Here is a 20,832-nt window from a genome sequence, read left to right as displayed (position 1 = left end):
CTACAACTGTTCTGTGTCTTATCATTCCTTTTGACACTTTCTCATGATTAGAAGAAAAGAAGTTATCAAAACATTATTAAAGAGGAAACTGAGCAGTTCAGAAACACGCCGGGCCTGATTCACTAGACCAGGGCTCTGCGGCCACGCGGCTCTGCGGCCACGCGGCCCTGCGGCCACGCGGCCACGCGGCCCTGCGGCGCTGCGGCCACGCGGCATGGCTCTGCAGCTCCTCTGCAGCGGCTCCCATAATATTCTATGTAAAAATAAGCATTTTGCCTTCTTTTTTCATTATTTTTTTAAGCGTCTGATTTCCTGGCTAAAAACAACTAAAGGAGTGAAGCTTAAATAGATTATTAAAATCAGATCAAGTATTTAAAACTACTAAAACAAACACACAAAACAGGTTAAAGTCACACACAAAAATAGCTAATATAGCTAAAACTGGTAATACTATTAAGAAATGTGAATAACAGCTAAAATAGTACATAAAATATCTAAAGCGACAAAAATCCAATTTAGAACAATTGATGAAATAAGCTACAGAACAAATTAAGGTCAAGTATTTCTCAATTGTAACTTAAATATCGTGAATAAAATGTTCTGGGTTTTTCTACTTTTCATGTTTTCCAAACTTTATTTGGTGGAAAATCACAAAAACTGATTTCAAAGGTTGCCATTTTAGCTTTTTAGCTTTATTTACTTGCTGCTGTGCATTTCAGAATTATTGCCGGTTTGCTATTTTAGTCATTTTAGCCTTTTCTTACTTTTTTAGCGATTTAAACCATTTGATCTTTTTTGAGTAGTTTTAGCTGTTTTATTGAATTTTATCTGTTTTAACTGTTTTTCACTGGAAGATTTACAAAATATGTTGTACGAACATAATGTAAAAATAAAAACAGAGTATCTGTAGAATATTTACATATAATTTAAGTAATATTTCTTCATTGACTAATTATTACATTTTGAAAAGTTATTTTAAGTCTACTTTCATAATCTAGTCTAATCGGATCTAATCTTAATACATCGTTGGCAAAATATTGATACGTTAAAGGATCAAATATTTAATATTAATATTAAAAATGCCCAAATGATTATGTTGTTGGTCATTACAGGATGTTGCTTCCACATAGATTCCAAAACAAAATGACATTTAATCTGGTTTCTTGAGGATTTCAGTGACTTTGAGTGAATCAGGCCCCGGAGGTGGTTTGGATTGGATCTCGTCAGATTCAGGTCTTTATTTTCTCTTCCGTTGGATCAGTGGGAGGATCAAGGTGGTCCGCGTCACACTGAAACACCTTTTAGTGCCTAACGCTTCAAATACCTGCAACGTCCTTGAGATCTTCTGCATCCGTGTACATTTGTACATAAACGTGTGGATGTGTGTCGCCGGAGTGTTTGTCCATGTTGTTGGTGAGCGTAGAGTAACGTGGGGGCCGAGCCACAAAAACACACAAAAAAAAAGGTGGTGAGATTTGTCTTGTGTTGGTGATCCAGTGGAAGAAAAGCCGGCGGCCGCGTGGCGGCGGCGCGGCAGCAGCGTGGCAGCAGTGCATGTACAGACAGTCCCTGTGTCCTCGTGTCCGTCAGTCCGTCTGTCGTCTTTACATTTCAATCCTGATCCATTATTATTCCCACCTGCTTCAGTTTATATATATTATATTTCATATATATATATAAAGAAAAGCAGAGGCATGATGTGGGATGAGGACTGGTGCAGGTTTTAAATAGATTCTCTGTGTTGTAGAGGTTTTTCTCAGTGTGTCGATGTCGTGAACTTCCTGTGAGCAGTTCTGTTTCATTCTTCATGTTCCGTGGTGAACGTCTCTGGGGGGGTGGGGGGGGGGGGAGAGAGAGGGGGGGGGGGGGGTGTCCGTGGGCGACCTCCGTCCAAAGCGGCGTGCCGAGGAACGCAGCATCCCAAATAAATCTCCTCTTTCAAAATAAAATGTCATCATCTGGGTTTCTGTTCACCTCTTCCACATTTGTGGGACTTTGTAATGCCGAGTAGAGGATCTTCCCGCCGGACAAACTCAACCTGGCGCCGGGTTTCAGGTGAAACCTTCAGTTGGAGGAAGAAGAACGTTGTGGATGTTTTTGTCGAGGGTTTGAAGTCGGTGCACTTTGGCCTCATTTCAGAAAGGTTTGGCATTTACGTGATTTGAAAGCGATGTTTACATGAGAACATCAAAGACGCTGAAAGCAGTGTAGTTTTCACATTGGCCACTAGGGGGCTCCTGGTTTACGCCACAACGTTTCAATGGAAAAGCTTCAATTTGGGGTTTTCCTTTCAGAAAACTTTTGAATTTACACGGCAACAGCAGAAACATTGAAAATGATGTAGTTAGAAACCCTGGCCACTAGTGGGAGTTTGTTTTTGTACTGAAAGCACACACACACACACACACACACACACACACACACACACACACACACACCAGAGAACAATGAGTTCTAAACATTGACGGGAGAACATGGACATTTACTTTCCTAAATTATCGTTCAAAAGGAAACAACATCCTATGTTGAATTGCATGTTTCAGTATAATATTGGAAATAACTTTAGCGTTAGCTCGCGGCTACATGTTTAGCATTGAGGCGATGACACACTTGAAATTGTTCCGTTAAATTTGCTGCGCAGGATTTCTGAAAATGGCTCAGACTTCCTGTTTTCACATCTTTCATTTGATTGGAGTTTAATGTAAATATTATGGTTAGCATGTTAGCATGTCAGCTATGAATTCGTACATTTTTGGAAGCACTGTCGACTATTTCTCCTCTTCGTAACTCTCAGAATGTTTAAATGATCAAGAACGTTTTAAAACCAACAGAAAGACAAACAAGGTTCTGTGTGCACGAGAGCTGCTGTTCCGTCGTCCAGTCAGACACAACTCACGTGTTTTCTTTATGCTTTTTTTAAAGTATGCAAGTTTGTTTTATGTTATAAATGCCGAGTCTTATTCCATAAATATTTATAGATTCAGAGAAATGCAAAGTGTTGAGAAATAGAAATGAATATAAAATCCAGCTTTGATTTTATTTAAAAAACAAACGATAAATGATGAATAACTATACGTAATAAATGTTTAATGACTGGTTCTAATTGGTGATCTGAGTTTTATATAACGATACAGTTGAATCATGCTGGTTTTATCATTGTAAACATGAGATTGTGGTGAACGGCTGCTCTGATGCAGTCCGGTCCGTATTAACCGGCTGGACGTCTCCACTGACCTTCAGCCTCTAATAGGATCCACTGGTGGAGGCGGATTGTTAACTTGAGCCTAATTCTGCTCCTAAGCGGCTCTCGCCCGACGCTCTCGCCCGGCGCTCTCGCCATCAAGCTAATGAATGAATCCAAGCGTGGAAAAAAGAGGAGGAAGAGGCGGCATGCAGATAACCAAGACATTAAAACTAGACTCTGCTAAAACCAGGAGAAAACACAATGTGGTCACACGAAGTCACTGATCTTCTAAATGACACAAAGTTCTCTGGAGATTTGAGACGCGACACAAACTGCAGCTAGTCTGGTTTTATGCTACGTCTTTAGCTTAGCCTGAAGCTAAATAACTCAGGAAGCCACTTAAATTAATTATTTCAAGAATCAAATACAATTAAATGTGCATAAAATGAGTGAAACTAAAAATCCACAGGCGTATACAGATAAAGTCAGTTTGTTCGCTATGTTCGTTAGCTGCTTAGCTAGCATTTCATGTTTTTTTTCTTGCTTAAATACTTCAATTTTAAATCTTCATTCTTAACTCTTCAGACAATTATCACAAACATAAATTACATTTTCTATAAATCTAAACTTGGTTTTACCTCAAAATCCTGTGTTCTGCTAAATATGCTCATTATCTATAATATATGTTTGTTTTTTTGTTTGTTTTGTTCCATTTTTACAAACGAAACACACATTTAGAGGTATGATACTGTATTTTCAACAGTGACACAACATTTCAACCTTAAAGTAGTCTAAAGTGAAATCATCACAAAAAAGCAATGTAGATTTGCTAATTGGCTAAAATCAGTGAATGAAAACTCTTTCACAGGTACGATGCTGTCATTTCTAAGGCAAAGTGGGACGTCAACAAGGTAAAGTATAATCCTGTTTAATGAGCTTTACAAATAACAATACAGTCGAAAGCAGTTCATCTTGGCAAATTAGCTTCGTCTCGCCAGAAACGTCCGTCAGGATTTAACTGTTTTTGTTCGGTATATTGGAATTTGTCAAATTTGGTTTCTTATCTGATGCGAGCTACTATTAACTAGCTATGTTTGATTTCTAGTTTTTAATGAATATAACTTTGTTTAAATCACAGTTAACCCCCAAACTGAATCTACATTTAGTTTATAGTGTAAAATTATCAATTGGAGGCAGCTACAGGTAGCACTATGCTAGCTAGCCTAGTTAGCATGTTTTCATTTATTTTTCATTTATAGATACAGAGGTATTGTTTAAAACATGACAGGATAAGTCAAACTCTGGAGATACTAATTCATGTGTGATGCAATGTGCTGATGTTTATCAACGTGCTGATGTTTATCAACTGACTTACGTTCCCAACTTTAAGTCCTTAATCACCATTTCTCGGTAAAAGACAACAAAAAAAACACTGATTGGCTGGTTGCAAAAATGAACCAAAAGGGAATGGATCAAGTTAAAAAGAGGGGAAAGAGGAAGAGAAGCAGGTTGTAAACAGACGAGTGGAACAGTCTCAGAACCGCGTGGAGGATCCGTCGGTCGGATTCGTTGGCCGACCGTCTACTGCTTCTTCTCTTTTAGCTTGTCTTTGATCTTCTGAGGTTCGTCGTATTGTATCAAGCGCAGGATGTCCTTGTTGTCCATGACGCCCTGAATGAACTCACCCTCCGAGATTTTATCTGCGAAGGAACACAAGCGCATCATCAGCATACGGAGCGACTTTTTCTTTTCAGGGTCTGGAAAACGAGCACCGGGTGGATTACCGTTCTCCTTCTTCCCGAAAAACTCCCAGATCTTTTCTGCCCTCTTCTCCGGCGTGTTCTCGTCCTCTGGGAGGTTCTTCTGGTCGTCGATGGGAATCATGTTGAATATCGACTGCAGGAAAGTAAGTCGTCCCCGTTAATATTTTTATCGTGAAATTCATCGTCCTCATGTGAGGTAGGTTGGAAACAAACATAAGCAAGAGATCAGAATGATCTCAAACAGAAGTAAAAGGTTGAATCTGAATGTTTTAACACTAGAAAACATTGAATTTCAGGTAAATTCACCAGCAAAGAAAAATAAAACAATACCAGTAACAATTAACTCAATAATCAGACTGAATGAACTTCAACTGAACCAAATGTCGCCAGATGTTCAGGGGATGTCGGCTGAGAGTGAAGGTACCCGAACAATCTCCAGGATCTCGCTCTTGCTGATGGTTCCGTTCCCGTCCACGTCGTACAGGGCGAAGGCCCACTCCAGCTTCTGCAGCGTCTTCCCCCCGGACGTGAGGTGCAGCGCCACGATGTACTCCTTAAAGTCCAGCGTGCCGTCGGCGTTGGTGTCGAAGCTCCTGAAGACGTGGCGGGCGTACGCCGTGGGGTTGGCGTCCGGGAAGAAGCTGGCGTAGATTCCCTCGAACTGCTCCTTGCTGATCTTCCCGCCGGGGCATTCCTTCAGGAAGGACTGGTACCAGGAGCACAGCTCCGCCTCCGAGTACTTGGTGTTGGACTTCAGGTCTTCCAGGAGCTCCTTGGACAAGGCGCTGCTCTTGGTGTTCCCCATCCTGCCTGGCGGAGGGCGAGCGTTCTTCTGTCTGTCGGGGCGCTGAACCTCGCTCAAGGTGCTAAACGGGATTATGCTCATCACTCGCCTAGATACGGGCAGACGCCTCCAAGATTAAGAGGATAACGGCGTCACGCTGCTGCGACACCTTGAGTGAAGACGGTGAGAGTAAGCAGAGGATTAGAGGCAGAGCAGCTCCACATCTGGGGAAACGCTTCTCCAGCTGCTGCACATCAGCTCAACTTGATCATGTAAATACATTCTCAACATTATAAAGACAATAGAGCATATAATGTGATGACGGCGCCCCCTGCAGGCAGAAGGTTCCTCAGACGTTCAGTCGATATCAACAACATCAAAGACACAATGAAATCCTCTCCAACTGCAACGACACGCTGAGAACCCCCCTAGTGGAGCCCCCCAGTAACACCGATCCAACGCAGTGGTCCGTCCACTGCAATGTCCATGTCCTCCCAGTGTTTAGAGCTCACTGTCCTCTGCTGCGTGTGTGTGTGTGTGTGTGTGTGTGTGTGTGTGTGTGTGTGTGTGTGTGTGTGTGTGTGTGTGTGTGTGTGTGTGTGTGTGTGTGTGTGTGTGTGTGTGTGTGTGTGTGTGTGTGTGTGTGTGTGTGTGTGTGTGTGTGTGTGTGTGTGTGTGTGTGTGGTTTCACGACGACAGTGCCCACTAGTGGCCCGGCGTCGTGGTTTTCGGCAGGAAGCCGTCCAGCCGTCATTCGGACCCTCGATTTTCATAAACGACGGCAGAAGAACTGGATGGAACCTGAATGAAGTGAAAAGGAGGCGCAGATTCAGGATTTCATCAAAACATCAGAGTCTGAAAATCTGCTGCTGTTTTCTTTCTTGTCCGTTGACTAAACATCCGTCAGACTGTTTCTGCAACAACAAAACATTCTTTAACCTTAAAAATGAGAAAATGCTCCGACATACTTTTACATAATGGTTTGTGGTTGTTCTCCTAAAATGCACCAAATCCTGAGTATCCCGCCCCCCGGGGAGGAGGCCTCACATCTGTCGTGACTCGTCCACTCCAGCAGGTATTATGATGTAAAAAAGCAATGAGTCTGGGAAATGTTCACTGTACAACCGGCTTACGGCCTCATCAGGGACGCTGCATTCTACTACATGGAAGCTAATGTTTCACCATAATCTCTTTATTTCCCCGGGAATTACTCTGAGGCAGCGACTGGAGCACTTCCAGTCCGGAGCAGAGACTCTTCTTCTTCTCTGCTGCAGGACAGAGACGAGACTCAAATCTCTCCTGGCTCCGATGTTGAGACGCTCCGTCCTCCAGAAGTGGTTCTGCCACCGAATCAAGCAACAAACCAAAACCAGACCAGCGACGCTCCTCAGCAGTCGTCCTGTCACGAGTCTGATTAGAAGGTTTGACAGCACGTAGTTCTTTACTGCACGTAGTTCTTTACAGCACGTAGTTCTTTACTGCACGTAGTTCTTTACAGCACGTAGTTCTTTACTGCACGTAGTTCTTTACAGCACGTAGTTCTTTACAGCACGTAGTTCTTTACTGCACGTAGTTCTTTACTGCACGTAGTTCTTTACAGCACGTAGTTCTTTACTACACGTAGTTCTTTACTGCACGTAGTGCTTTACAGCACGTAGTTCTTTACAGCACGGAGTTCTTTACAGCGCGGAGTTCTTTACTACACGTAGTTCTATACAGCACGTAGTTCTTTACAGCACGTAGTTCTGTACAGCACATAGTTCTTTACAGCACGTAGTTCTTTACAGCACGGAGTTCTTTACAGCACGTAGTTCTTTACTACACGTAGTTCTTTACTACACGTAGTTCTTTACAGCACGGAGTTCTTTACAGCACGTAGTTCTTTACAGCACGGAGTTCTTTACAGCACGGAGTTCTTTACAGCACGTAGTTCTTTACAGCACGGAGTTCTTTACTACACGTAGTTCTTTACTGCACGTTGTTCTTTACTGCACGTTGTTCTTTACACCACGTTGTTCTTTACAGCACGGAGTTCTTTACTGCACGTAGTTCTTTACTGCACGTAGTTCTTTACTGCACGTAGTTCCTTACAGCACGTAGTTCTTTACTGCACGTAGTTCTTTACAGCACGTAGTTCTTTACACCACGTTGTTCTTTACAGCACATAGTTCTTTACAACACGTAGTTCTTTACAGCACGTAGTTCTTTACAGCATGTTGCTCTCTGCCCATGATGTGTGTGGTTCTACATTACAAACTAGACCACAGCGCCAGCTGGTGGTCTGGCATGCTCACTACACCGTTTCTGTCATTTCTAACAAAACCAGCTTCATTTTCCAAACGTTTCTGTGTAAAAACTGAAACTGTCCTGAAAGAAAGGAGCTGGAGTGTCGTGGCGCTTCCTTCTTGTTCGGCGTCGTTTCTAAAGACTCTTTGACGGGCGAAACGCCGACTTGACGTTTTAGAAGCCACGAGCAGGTGAAACAGACCAACGCCTGTTGACGTCATGATGGTCGTCGTTTCCTGCTGAACACGACGTGACAAGACCCGAGTTTCCCCAAAGCGCAGCCGTTACATAACCACTGGTTCGCTGTGTCAGGTAGATGGAGCTGTTTGTTTGTTTGTTTGTTTGTTTGTGTTCATATTTCAGTGAGTCGTGGTATCAACAAGCTCTCAGATGTTTTAAATTGAAAATGGACTCGACAGCGCAGGAGGAAGCTCCACCTGCTTGAACTCCACCGTGAAGCTCCAACCGACCTGCTTGTGCAGGAATTGAACCTTTTTTAAGCTGCGAATAAAAAACAACATCAGTCACAGTTGGTGTTTACTGACGGGAGATTGTTTTTAGAAAAAACCTCGACAAAGTCAGTTTGTATTTTCCAGCCTGATCTTCACATATGTGGAGGAATTTATTTTGCATGAGCAGGCTGGAGGAGATTTACCACACACACACACACACACACACACACACACACACACACACACACACACACTTAATATTATCTTTGGATTTTCATATGAGACGCACACATTATGTCACGGGTCAGGGCGGTAAAGCGGCCATCTGATCTCATGTCTCCTGCAGACGCGGGCCAACGTACACATGGAAGCCTTTTTGTGGATTATAATCTAAGCTGGTCGTAATCGTTCCTTTTCTTCCTAATGTGCTCAAATGAAGTCCGCGTCGTAATTTGCCTTTTGTAATGGATGATATTGTGGGCGAAGATTTGGCGAAGGGGCGGAGCGACGGGCTTGGGGCGGGCGGCGGGCGGCGGGGCGAGTTCAGACGACGCGGCGACCGCCATGGCGCTCCACCGTCTCCGGGAAACCGGTCCCTGAGTCCGAGTGGCGGGAAAAGGAGCGGAGGGATTCGCACGGTTCCCACCGACAGGATCCCCAAAGGCGGCCAGATTATGAAGATTTGAAGGCGGCCGCAGATCCAGGAGCCGGGATTAGTCGCCTGTCGGTCGCTGTGGTCCGGCCGGCCTGGACCATGAGGCTGGAGCACGGGCGGAGGGCTTCCCTGGCGCTCACCCTCAACCTGCTGGCCTTCGCCTTCGCCGTGTCGGCGGTGGCCACCAGCTACTGGTGCGAGGGCACCAGGAAGGTGGCCAAGCCCTTCTGCACCGGGCCGCCGGCCAAGGCCAAGCAGTCCTTCTGCATCCGCTTCAACAGCTCCAACATCAACGACAGCCGCCTGGTGCAGTACATCTTCGAGACCGGCGAGGAGAAGTTCCTGCTGCGCAAGTTCCACACCGGCATCTTCTTCTCCTGCGAGCAGGCGGCCGACATGAACGGTGAGAGAAACTCAAACCCTTCGCCGCTTCCAAGGGAAACTGACCACACGGTCATCGGGAGCTGAGAACTCCCCCTAGCTTAGCATCAGTGCTAACGGCCGTCAGGAGGGGGAGAAGAATTTACTTTGAAGATCAAAGGATCACGATTTGTAGTGAAAAAGTCAAGAATGAAGTCGATCTGGCCGATTTGAATTCACTTTAGAATGACTGCAGACAAATATTGTCAAAGGTCCTTCATGGCTTCAGACTTTAAATACATATAAACAATCCCACAATAAAAGTAAACAAGGCTCCGTCAACAAATTCAAGCTTTAACCAGGTTTTAAGCAAAAGTGCAACAACAGCCAGAGAAACTCTGGAGGAACGTCAGAACGGAACCGAAACAGCATGAAGGAATGCATGTGTGTGTGTGGGGGGGGGGGGGGGGGATTTGCAAAATAAAAGCTACAAAATCGAGAAATCCATTTTTATCCTCGTCCTAGGATGAAGTATAAAACCTTCAAAGCAACGTGACTTTATTATTAATCATATAAATTGAGAGCATCTATATTCATACAAAATATCTAAGTTTGATGTATTATTTTTATTATTATTGATCATAAAGTATAACACAAGTTATTCATGAAGAAAGGAGGAAATGGATAGTTGAGGACTTTCATGATGTTTTTTCAGCTGTTTTGCGTCTCAAAATGTCAAAACATTTTTTATAGTGTAAAATTATTGAGTAATATTTAAGAGCTTTTCAAGAAGAATGAATCATTTTTCATGATTTAACTTTATTGAATAAAATTCACCTTTTCTCATGAAAATTGTATTTATTTATTGTTTGAATTAAATTATCATTATATTATTTATTTAAAAGCATTACATGTCCGCATTTCTTACAGTGCAGAGCCACTTCTTGATCACACTTTCACTCCTTCAAAATAAAGTTTTAAAAGATTTTGGAAAAGAATTATTCATTTTTTGAGGCACCAGTAAACTTAACAAACACAAACAATCCCTATTTTAGAGTTTGTCTTCATGACCGTTTTTTAATTGTTTATTATTCTAATTATTTACATTTTCATGGTTTTTCTCCAGATACATTTTATCTTTTTCCTTCCTTCCGTTTGTTTTTCTTATTTTACATTTTAAAATGTTTATTTGTCTCCTCACTTAATGTTTTAAATAAAATTCCTTGTTGGGTCTCGTTTCCACAAATACGACTTTTTTTTTTCCTTTCAGAGAAAAAATATAAGAAGATCAAATAAAATTCACGTTTTTCAGAATGAATTAGAACGACGTGACAGAAATCTATTTTCTTCTTTATTTTCAGGGTTCGACTGTCGGGATTTCTCAGAAATCGCACCTGAACATGAACGAGGTCAGTGACTCCTGATACTCTGATACTCTGATACTCTGATACTCTGATACTCTGATACTCTGATACTCTAACGTGTGGCGGTAGTACCTGACTACAGTTACTTTGAAAAGTGCAAAGGTTGCAGTGCTAATGTGCAGAGACGAGAGTTTCAGGATCGACCAGCTGATGATGATTCCAAATTATTGTGAAAAACGCCGCCGCCACTTCAACACGTTTGGAATCAATCAGTTGTCTAATTTTAGAAATAAATCACTTATGTGTTCTAGAAATCAAATTCAAGTCTGTGAAAATGGTGATCATTTCTGGCGACGACGTGACTCCTGGCTTGTTCTTTACTGAAGCAGCCAACGGCGCCACCCGGTGGACCGACATGAGAACTACATCGCTTTCAGTGTCGGTTTCACAATGTTGCCATGGAAACGTGAAACTTTTCCAAAATGACAAAAACAGCAACGTGTGTTTTCCTATTCAGACACAGAGAAACGAGTTTCTTTGGAACTTTGTGATCAAAGTGGTGTGTCTTGTGTTTGATCCTGATTTGAGAAAGAAAGAACCAGAAGAGGTTGATGGAGTGTCGGAGGTGAAGGAGGAGGAACAATCCCTCCTTCCCGCCCAACAAAGGAAACATCTGTCGCCATTAAATCCACAGTCGACCTGCGCTGACTTGTTCAGGCCGGCGGGATTAGCGAGGACGGGGGGGGGGGGGGTGCTGAGGACAGTCTCATCCTGTCTTTGTCCTCCAGGGGTCCTGTGGCTGTGCATCGTGGCCGAGAGCCTGTACCTCACCCTGCTGTCCACCGGGGGCGCCCTCATGGTGCTGGAGCAGTGCCCCTGCTTCAGCGTCATGAACAAGCTGAAGCTCAGTGCCTTCGCCGCCTTGTGCACCGCCCTGTCAGGTAGAACGCTGCTCGTCTGCCGCCTCTCCTCACTTTAGCCTCATTTCACCGCCATTTATGGTCGAAACTCTGCTTCGCGCTTCGTTCAGGTCAAATCCTGGACTTTGTTCTGACTTTTGTCTTGGAAATTCTGCTTTTTTCGACTCTCAAAGATCTTAAAATGTATCCAAAGTTGTAAGGAAGAAAAAAAACTTACTGTAAAGTGATTTGGTGCCCAGGATATATCAGTGCTTCGTGGTGCGTTCAGGTACACTGGGACTTTATGCCTTCAAAATACTGAGTAAATAAAATTGCACAGAATTTATTGTTTGAAATATGATGATATCAATTTAAAGTCCAGCCAACGATGATGAAAGTCTGAAAATACAAACGTGTGTCACATATTGACGTCGTTTCTACGTTTTCATGGAGGAAAAGTTGAACAAGTTCACTGCAACGTTCTGAAAACCATGTCCGTTTCCATGGAAACGATACAAATATTGAAAACAATGTAGTTTTCACCTGTGTCCTCTAGGGGGTGCCGTTGTTTGTTGTAGTAATGAAACCACTCACACACACACACACACACACACACACACACACACACAGAGAACAGTGAGCTGTAAACATGGACATTGAAGTTGGATCGTTATTACGGTGACTATCAAAATAAGAGTAGCGGGTCCCAGGAGAACCTCTGGTTCTACTGAGCAGTAATCGTGTTTTCACCATCGGCACGGCGGGCGTTTTCAAAAAGTCGCTGTTTCAGAAGCTCCGACGTGGTTGTCATGGAAACGGGCTCCCAGGCTCCCTGCGGTGTGTTGAGGCTCCAGATCGTCACGACGACACTCCAGACCTACAGTACAGATGTAGGGATGTAGGGATGTAGCGATGTAGGGATGTAGCGATGTAGGGATGTAGTGATGTAGTGATGTAGTGATGTAGGGATGTAGGGATGTAGCGATGTAGGAATGTAGTGATGTAGGGATGTAGGGATGTAGCGATGTAGGAATGTAGGAATGTAGGAATGTTGGAATGTAGCAATGTAGCGATGTAGGGATGTAGTGATGTAGCGATGTAGCGATGTAGCGATGTAGGGATGTAGCGATGTAGGGATGTAGCGGCGGCAGCGGCGGCAGTAAGCGAGCGAGACGAGGAGCAGGGCAGCGGGTCGCGGCGGCTGACGGGTCGCGAGCGGCTCCCGCCGCCGCCTCGGGAGGATTTGTTGGTTTGTGAACTAATCGGATTGGAGGCTGTGGGTTTTGGGCCGCCCCCCCCCCCCTCTCCCCTCCCCCCCCTCCCCTTCCCCCCTCACCCCCCCCCCCCCCCCCCGTTGTTCTGCGTTAATCCCGGGGAAAGCAGCTGTGGCGAGGCGGCTGCTGGATCAGGGCGGCGCCTCGCCAGCCGGCGGTCACACGATTCAAACTCTGCAGGATTGTTCTCAGCTCCTGTGTGTGTGTGTGTGTGTGTGTGTGTGTGTGTGTGTGTGTGTGTGTGTGTGTGTGTGTGTGTGTGTGTGTGTGTGTGTGTGTGTGTGTGTGTGTGTGTGTGTGTGTGTGTGTGTGTGTGTGTGTGTGTGTACCACAACAAACAACAGCACTCACTAGTGGCCCAACATGCTACTACATTGTTTTCAATGGACGTGGTTTTCACAGCACTGTGTGCGTGGAGGCTGGACGCCCCCTGGTGGGGCGACGTGGTACTGCAGCCTCACACGACCCGTCAGTCTGCAGCAGTTTGTTTGTGAACGTTTGAATATTTTATTCTCACTTCTTGGGTTCGTGTCTCAAAAACAATCCAGAGACAAAACAAACATTTTTATGAGCACAAAGAAATTGCAATAAACCTTTTGTTTGAGTTTTTCTCATGAAGCCTTGAATTGTCATATTCTAGTATTAGTAGTGTATAATAATCATGATAATAGGATCATGTGACTATCATGTAACGTCTCAGTGACCTGCTGCTGTGTCCAGGCCTTTGTGGGATGGTGGCCCACATGATGTTCACCACCATCTTCCAGCTGGCCGTGGCCATGGGCCCCGAGGACTGGAGGCCCAAGACCTGGGACTACAGCTGGTCTTATGTGTGAGCACCTCCACCCACTGCTCCTCCACCCTCTGCTCCTCCACCCACTGCTCCTCCACCCACTGCTCCTCCACCACTGCTCCTCCACCACTGCTCCTCCACCCACTGCACCTCCACCACTGCTCCTCCACCACTGCTCCTCCACCCTCTGCTCCTCCACCACTGCTCCTCCACCACTGCTCCTCCACCCACTGCTCCTCCACCACTGCTCCTCCACCCTCTGCTCCTCCACCCACTGCTCCTCCACCCACTGCTCCTCCACCCACTGCTCCTCCACCCTCTGCTCCTCCACCCACTGCTCCTCCACCACTGCTCCTCCACCCTCTGCTCCTCCACCAGCAACCTGTAAATGTTCCAGACGTGTTTTTCTCGGCTGACGTGTCAAAATGAAGATTCGATTTTTACACCAGTGAAAAGTGATATTTTTAAATTTCTCTGGAATTTGTATTTTATCTTTTTTATTGAATGTTTTAATTTAGTTTGTATTATATAGTTATATTGTATGATTATATATATTATATATTTATTATATTAGATATTTATATTATTAATAGGTCTATATATTTTCTTATATATATATATAAATATACTATATGCAATATTATATATATTTGCATTTTTTTAATTTTAATTAATAAAATGTATTTTATTTTAATTATTATATAATTAATTGTTATACAATATAAACGGGACGATCAATGACCAATGATCATTTTTGCGCCCAAAATATTAATGTGAAGAAAAATAGTGTAACTTTTATAGACACAAACAATCTTCAGTACTTTATTTCACTTGTGGTTCCGGTTCATGCGATCGTAAACCTTTTGAGCTTCCTTCAGTGAAGAGAAGGATTTCTGAGAGGTTCTGTGGTGGAACCAAAGCCCCTCCAGTGAGTCCCGTCGGTTCCGTCTCTTGTCCACCTGCAGGTTGGCCTGGGGCTCCTTCGGGACCTGCATGGCGTCGGCGGTGACGGCGCTGAACCGCTACACCAAGACCATCATGGAGTTCAAGTACAAGCGGCGGAACATCGAGAAGAACCTGCTGATCCAGCAGAAGATGCTGCAGCTGGACCTTCCGGACCAGATGTGGGACGTGTACCTGACGGCGCCGCCGCCGCCGGCCAACGGCCACAAGCCGCCCTCCGGCACCGCGCACGCCGTGGAGGTGGACGACGCGCCCGAGCAGCAGGGCGAGGCGTACTGCTGAACGCCGCCTCCTCCACGGGGGGGCGCTGTCCCGGGTCCCCGGCCCGCTCGGTCTCACTCGTCCTCTGGGACGTTTTCCAGAAACGTTCGTTTGGACCGGACGGCCGCAGCCGAGACGCGTTCTGCAGAGACGATCCAACGGCTTTATGGACACCTTCAGAGGGACGATGACGGAGGGACGATGGCAGAGGGACGATGACGGAGGGACGATGGCGGAGGGACGATGGCAGAGGGACGATGGCAGAGGGACGATGACGGAGGGACGATGACGGAGGGACGATGGCGGAGGTACGGAGGGACGATGACGGAGGGACGATGGCGGAGGGACGATGGCGGAGGTACGGAGGGACGATGACGGAGGGACGATGGCGGAGGGACGATGGCGGAGGGACGATGGCGGAGGGACGATGTCGGAGGGACGATGGCGGAGGGACGATGGCGGAGGGAGGATGGAGGAGAGGCGGAGGGACGATGGCGGAGGGACGATGGCGGAGGGAGGATGGAGGAGAGGCGGAGGGACGATGGCGGAGGGACGATGACGGAGGGACGATGGCGGAGGGACGATGGCGGAGGGAGGATGGAGGAGAGGCGGAGGGACGATGGCGGAGGGACAATGGCGGAGGGACGGAGGGACGATGATGGAGGGACGATGGCGGAGGGACGGAGGGACGATGGCGGAGAGACGGAGGGACGATGATGGAGGGACGATGGCGGAGGGACGGAGGGACGATGATGGAGGGACGATGGCGGAGGGACGGAGGGACGGAGGGACGGCGGTCCGTAGCGCCGTCTTACGTAAGAACAGTCCAACATGTCGTCACGGATTCATTTTCAACTCAAAGTTATAACATCTTGTAATAATCTGCTGCATTTCTGAATCAATGTTGCATTTTGTAATAACCTGTTACATCTTGCAACAGTTATTACAAAATAAATAAAATAACTAAAATTTGGTGCATTATTATGTAATAAATCATCAAAATGAATCCCTTAATTAGAAAAGCCATCAAACCGTCAGAACAATCAAATAAACTTTACAGCTTCTTCTAACTAGTCAAATGTTTTATTGCTCAAGTCGAAATTAAAAGTAAATGTTTTCATTATAATGGAGAATTTGTTCACAAGCAAGAAACCAAAGTTTAACTAATTCATTATTACTATAAAAAAACCAACATTTGCTACATTATTACAAAATGCGGTTCCACACCTGCAGTTTGTTTCAACATGTAACAAGTTATTACAAAATACACTCAAGAATTTATTACAACACACTTCAGATGATTACAAAATGCAGCATTATTACATGTTGAGCTGAAAATATAGCACATGATCACATAGTGCAGCGTTATTCCATAATGCTAGCAGGCGTCTGGAGGACGAGGACATGCGGTGAGACTCGGAGACACCGGGGCAGAAATGAGCTGTTTTTGGACTTCCTGAAGTTCCTGAAACAGCTTTGTTGAAAATTCCAAACTCTAGTTTCAAACTGTGAAACCTGGAAGTGGAACGACTGAAATATCCTGTAAAATAAACACAAGCTGAAAAAAAGACGATTCCAGTGAAGCCAAATGGTGGCGTCTTTCAAAATAAAAGCTGGGATCATTCCCGGGTCTGTGTTGATCTAGAAACTCCTGGTTTTCTTCCAAGACCTGCTGCAACTCTTATGGCGCGTTCCAGTTGTCCTGGGAAGTGGGAATTCTGAAGGTTTCCGACTCCAAGTGGTGAATCGTCAATGTTGCTTGTTGAGGCCGTTTCCTGTCTGAAGGGGAACTTTTCATTCCCGAGTGGAATCTGGTTCTGAATCACGCCAAGAAACAACATTACTGATTAACATTACGTTACCGAAGGGAACGCTCCGACCTGGCTGTGGCAGAGGAAGTGACATCATCGAACATCTGGAATGTCCTCAGCTCTGACCTATAAGACGATACCTTTTTTTGAACCCTGCACCCTGGTCCCTGTGGCAGGGTTGTGCAGACCATAGATATAAACACTAGACGCATCCAGCGCCGCCATCTTGGAGAGGTCTCCCACTGGAGCTAAACATAAAGATTGGCAGCTCGGTTGCTAGTCCACCTGTGGAAACCTCATGGGAAAATTATTCGGAGGGGAAAAAAGTCCTCCACAGGACAGAGCTTTCCCTCAGCTTTAAAATGAGTCATTACTTGTGTTGCTACGTGGACTAGCAAGCGAGCTGCTAATGTTTTACTGGATCTTCTAGCCTGGATCTTTATCTGGAGCTCCAGAAGGAGACCTCTCCAAGATGGCGGCGCTCGAGCCACGAGCAGGAGACCTCTCCAAGATGGCGGCGCTGGAGCCACGAGCTGGAGACCTCTCCAAGATGGCGGCGCTCGAGCCACGAGCAGGAGACCTCTCCAAGATGGCGGCGCTCGAGCCACGAGCAGGAGACCTCTCCAAGAAGGCGGCGCTCGAGCCACGAGCAGGAGACCTCTCCAAGATGGCGGCGCTCGAGCCACGAGCAGGAGACCTCTCCAAGATGGCGGCTCTGGAGGAACGTTGCTTCAACAGGCGCTGACAGGCTGAGCAGCATCTCGAGTTCCGATCTATGGAGACAAGTGGCGGCAGCAGTGACCTTCTTAAGGTGGTGGGAGGACAACTTGTACTGTCTGTCCTCCCACACGCTGGAGGACAACTTGTACCGTCTGTCCTCCGACACGCTGGAGGACAACCTGTACCGTCTGTCCCCCCACACGCTGGAGGACAACTTATACCGTCTGTCCCCCGACACGCTGGAGGACAACCTGTACCGTCTGTCCCCCCACACGCTGGAGGACAACTTGTACCGTCTGTCCCCCGACACGCTGGAGGACAACTTATACCGTCTGTCCTCCCACACGCTGGAGGACAACTTGTACCGTCTGTCCTCCCACATGCTGGAGGACAACTTGTACCGTCTGTCCCCCGACACGCTGGAGGACAACTTGTACCGTCTGTCCTCCCACACGCTGGAGGACAACTTATACCGTCTGTCCCCCGACATGCTGGTTTCGTCTCCAGGCTGCTGGTCAGAGAACTGAAGCTGGTCTGAAGCTGGTCTGAAGCTGGTCCAGCCTGCTGTCATAACGGCTCCAGCCACTAGAGGGCACCAGTCTTCCCCTCCAGCTTCAGAAGGTACAGTCAATCAATCACAAGTGACATTTGCTCATAAATCATTTAATTTCTTGAAACAACAAAGTTACTGATAATTAAAGCAGAAACATTCATATAATTTAATTCCATTGGATTAAAAAAAAATTCAAGTTGAATATTTATTCAAAAACAGAAGTTACTCTGTTACCTTCCAGAATGTACTTCAAATACATTTTACAATCTTTCAATATATTAAATCTCCACCAATCACAAGGTGAAATTTAAAATGCTGGTTTATTTTCACATTTCATGAGGTAATGAGTGATTCTAGATCCTGTCGGTGGTCATGATGGAGGTGAACTGATCAGCTAACCAGCAGGTGTTTGTACTGCTGGTTAGTTGATCAGTTGACCAGCAGGTGTTTGTACTGCTGGTTAGTTGATCAGTTGACCAGCAGGTGTTTGTACTGCTGGTTAGTTGATCAGTTGACCAGCAGGTGTTTGTACTGCTGGTTAGTTGATCAGTTGACCAGCAGGTGTTTGTACTGCTGGTTAGTTGATCAGTTGACCAGCAGGTGTTTGTACTTCTGCCGGCCGTCGTCTTCAAGGTATTTCTTGATGTACCAGCAGGAAACACGAGCCTTCAAGTCGTCTTCAACAACAAAGTCCAGCGCCGCCTGTCAGGATGACCAGAGGACAAGAGGGACAACGTCACTTTCATGAAGCAGCAGAGCTTCTAACGTCCTGGATCCTTCACAAACGTCCTCGTTGCTAAATCGTCACATTCTGTTGGAAAAACGCTGACGAGACGTGAATTCTAGAGTGAAAACGCCACTTGGTGTTGTAATGAGCTTTTGTCATTTTGTTTTGTTAAAGCGAGTTTTGTTAAAGCGACACGACGAGACGCCGCTGCAGTCCGACCTGCGACAGCAGCGCCGCGACCCCGTGACCCCGGAACGTCTCGGGGACGAAGGTGGACAGCAGCTCCACCTCGCGCTCGCCGCTCAACTTGTACGTCAGAACTGCACAGTCGCCGTCTTCTGGAAAACACAGATTTGATGTGATCAGGACTTGTCCAGTGAACAATATTCATCAATATTAAAGTATGGACCAGTGTCCCCATGATGGACAACTGGACAGTTAAGACAGTGTTAAAACGGGAATGAGGTTTTTTGGGCGGTTTGTATGAAATGTGTAAAGGTTTATTAGAATACTTCATGTATTTCATTTTGTTTATTTTGTAAGACCAATGTTTAGTAAAGGTCCGCCTGCAGCTGGTTGGACCTCAGGGACCCTGAGGTGAGCAGGGTGTCTCTTGGACAGGAGGGTTTGTCTCCAGACCTCCGGAAAAGTATTTCTTGGACTTTTCTGTCACTCGTTTGGAGAACGACTTCATTTTTTCCCATGAAGTCCAAGTGAACAGACCTGCAGCCAGTTATTTTGATTTAAAGAACTTTTATTATGCCGGCTTCGCCTTTTGTGTTGTTTATTGGTGACTATCTTTAGTTTTTGTTTATAATAAACTAAGACATTATTTGGTGACTTTTGAAATGATTCCTGTTTGACGAAACGGCATTTTCAAGGGTTTAAAGTCCACAAACAATCACTTCTGTTCAATGTGTTGCTGTTGTTTCAGTTAATCTGAGCTACTCTCATGATGATTTACTGAGTTTTCTAAAACTAACCAAAGGGCTCAGGGCCCAACTCGTCACAGGTGATCGACGGGTGACAAACGTTTAAAAACACTGGAAGCCAGACTCCGTTTAAAAAAACTCTGATTTAAACCCAGGAGGCGTCTGTGACCAGCGGCTCTGTGTGCAGATTGGGCCTGGAAAACTAGTTCAACGTGTTCGTGGAAATGATCAAATACATGCCGTATTATTAGTTTGGCTGAAAGATATTGGAGTTTATAGAAATAATTATTGGAAGTTGCTATTAGACTAATTAAATCTTACAATATTGTGTTTTCGAATGGAAGTCTTGCAAAGTGCTCATGCCCTGAAAATAGTCCGAATTAACTAAATAAACATTCGTGAATATGTCAAATTGACAAGTTGTTGTTAATCCAACGCTTTAATGAGGAATAGAATGAACAGAACGACGACTTGACGAGTCTCCACAGGCCGCAGTCGGACCCCGGCCTCTCGTACATGACCTCCGCGGGCTCCGGAGCCCGACCGGCGGATCGAGGTGCTCACCTGCACCGCCGCCCGGAGCGACGGTGAAGCGCCGGTTCGCTCGGTCGTGTTTCACCGTTAACGGGTGACCGGATCCGGTGCGTGAAGCCGTGAAGGCGGCCGGAGGCGGTTTCATGTGGTGAGCGAGCGGAGAAAGTCTGCAAAAGATTTTAAAAACCATCTGGGAGGGAGCGACGCGTGCGAGCGGCTGCAGTCTGTGAACGGCCGCTAGGGGGCGACGCGTGCGAGCGGCTGCAGTCTGTGAACGGCCGCTAGGGGGCGACGCGCCGTTAATCATTAATGTAAACGGTTTAATGGGCAACGTTTATTTATTTTATTTATTTGAGTCCGAAAAAACGGGAAAAAGGAAAATATCGCCACATTTCACCACCCTGTATGTATTTTATTATTATTTATTTATTAATAAACTTGATTATTATGCTCCAGATACAAATTAATGCTTATTATTATTAGTAGTATTGTTGTTTATTTAAACTCTTTTAGAAAC

At 45.6% G+C, this 20,832-nt stretch overlaps 3 protein-coding genes across 3 annotated transcripts; 1 reads left to right on the top strand and 2 right to left on the bottom strand.

The window, feature by feature from the left end:
* Window positions 1-4,765: 4,765 nt before the first annotated feature.
* On the bottom strand, window positions 4,766-5,752 carry rcvrna (recoverin a; the record flags this gene model as incomplete). The annotated part of the gene is made up of 3 exons (XM_080512163.1): window positions 4,766-4,884; window positions 4,969-5,080; window positions 5,372-5,752. The coding sequence occupies 3 exons, from the start codon at window positions 5,750-5,752 to the stop codon at window positions 4,766-4,768; spliced, it is 612 nt and encodes a 203-aa protein (XP_080368289.1).
* Window positions 5,753-9,223: 3,471 nt separating this feature from the next.
* On the top strand, window positions 9,224-15,059 carry LOC308141581 (germ cell-specific gene 1-like protein; the record flags this gene model as incomplete). Its single annotated transcript, XM_080511782.1, has 5 exons — window positions 9,224-9,527; window positions 10,846-10,893; window positions 11,637-11,789; window positions 13,742-13,853; window positions 14,780-15,059. 5 exons carry the CDS (start codon window positions 9,224-9,226, stop codon window positions 15,057-15,059), a joined length of 897 nt encoding a protein of 298 aa, XP_080367908.1.
* A 3,312-nt stretch (window positions 15,060-18,371) lies between these two features.
* On the bottom strand, window positions 18,372-20,547 carry LOC308141443 (protein NATD1-like). Its single transcript, XM_080511609.1, has 3 exons — window positions 20,346-20,547; window positions 19,069-19,187; window positions 18,372-18,824 (listed from the first exon to the last, which is right to left on the bottom strand). The coding sequence occupies exons 1-3, from the start codon at window positions 20,503-20,505 to the stop codon at window positions 18,708-18,710; spliced, it is 396 nt and encodes a 131-aa protein (XP_080367735.1). The 5' UTR covers window positions 20,506-20,547; the 3' UTR covers window positions 18,372-18,707.
* Between the last annotated feature and the right edge of the window lie 285 nt (window positions 20,548-20,832).

The sequence above is a fragment of the Blennius ocellaris genome, assembly GCF_963422515.1.
Source record: "Blennius ocellaris genome assembly, chromosome: 16".
Lineage (NCBI taxonomy): Eukaryota > Metazoa > Chordata > Actinopteri > Blenniiformes > Blenniidae > Blennius > Blennius ocellaris.
The sequence above is the reverse complement of the archived record's forward strand: the minus strand, read 5'-3'. Positions and strand labels throughout refer to the sequence as shown.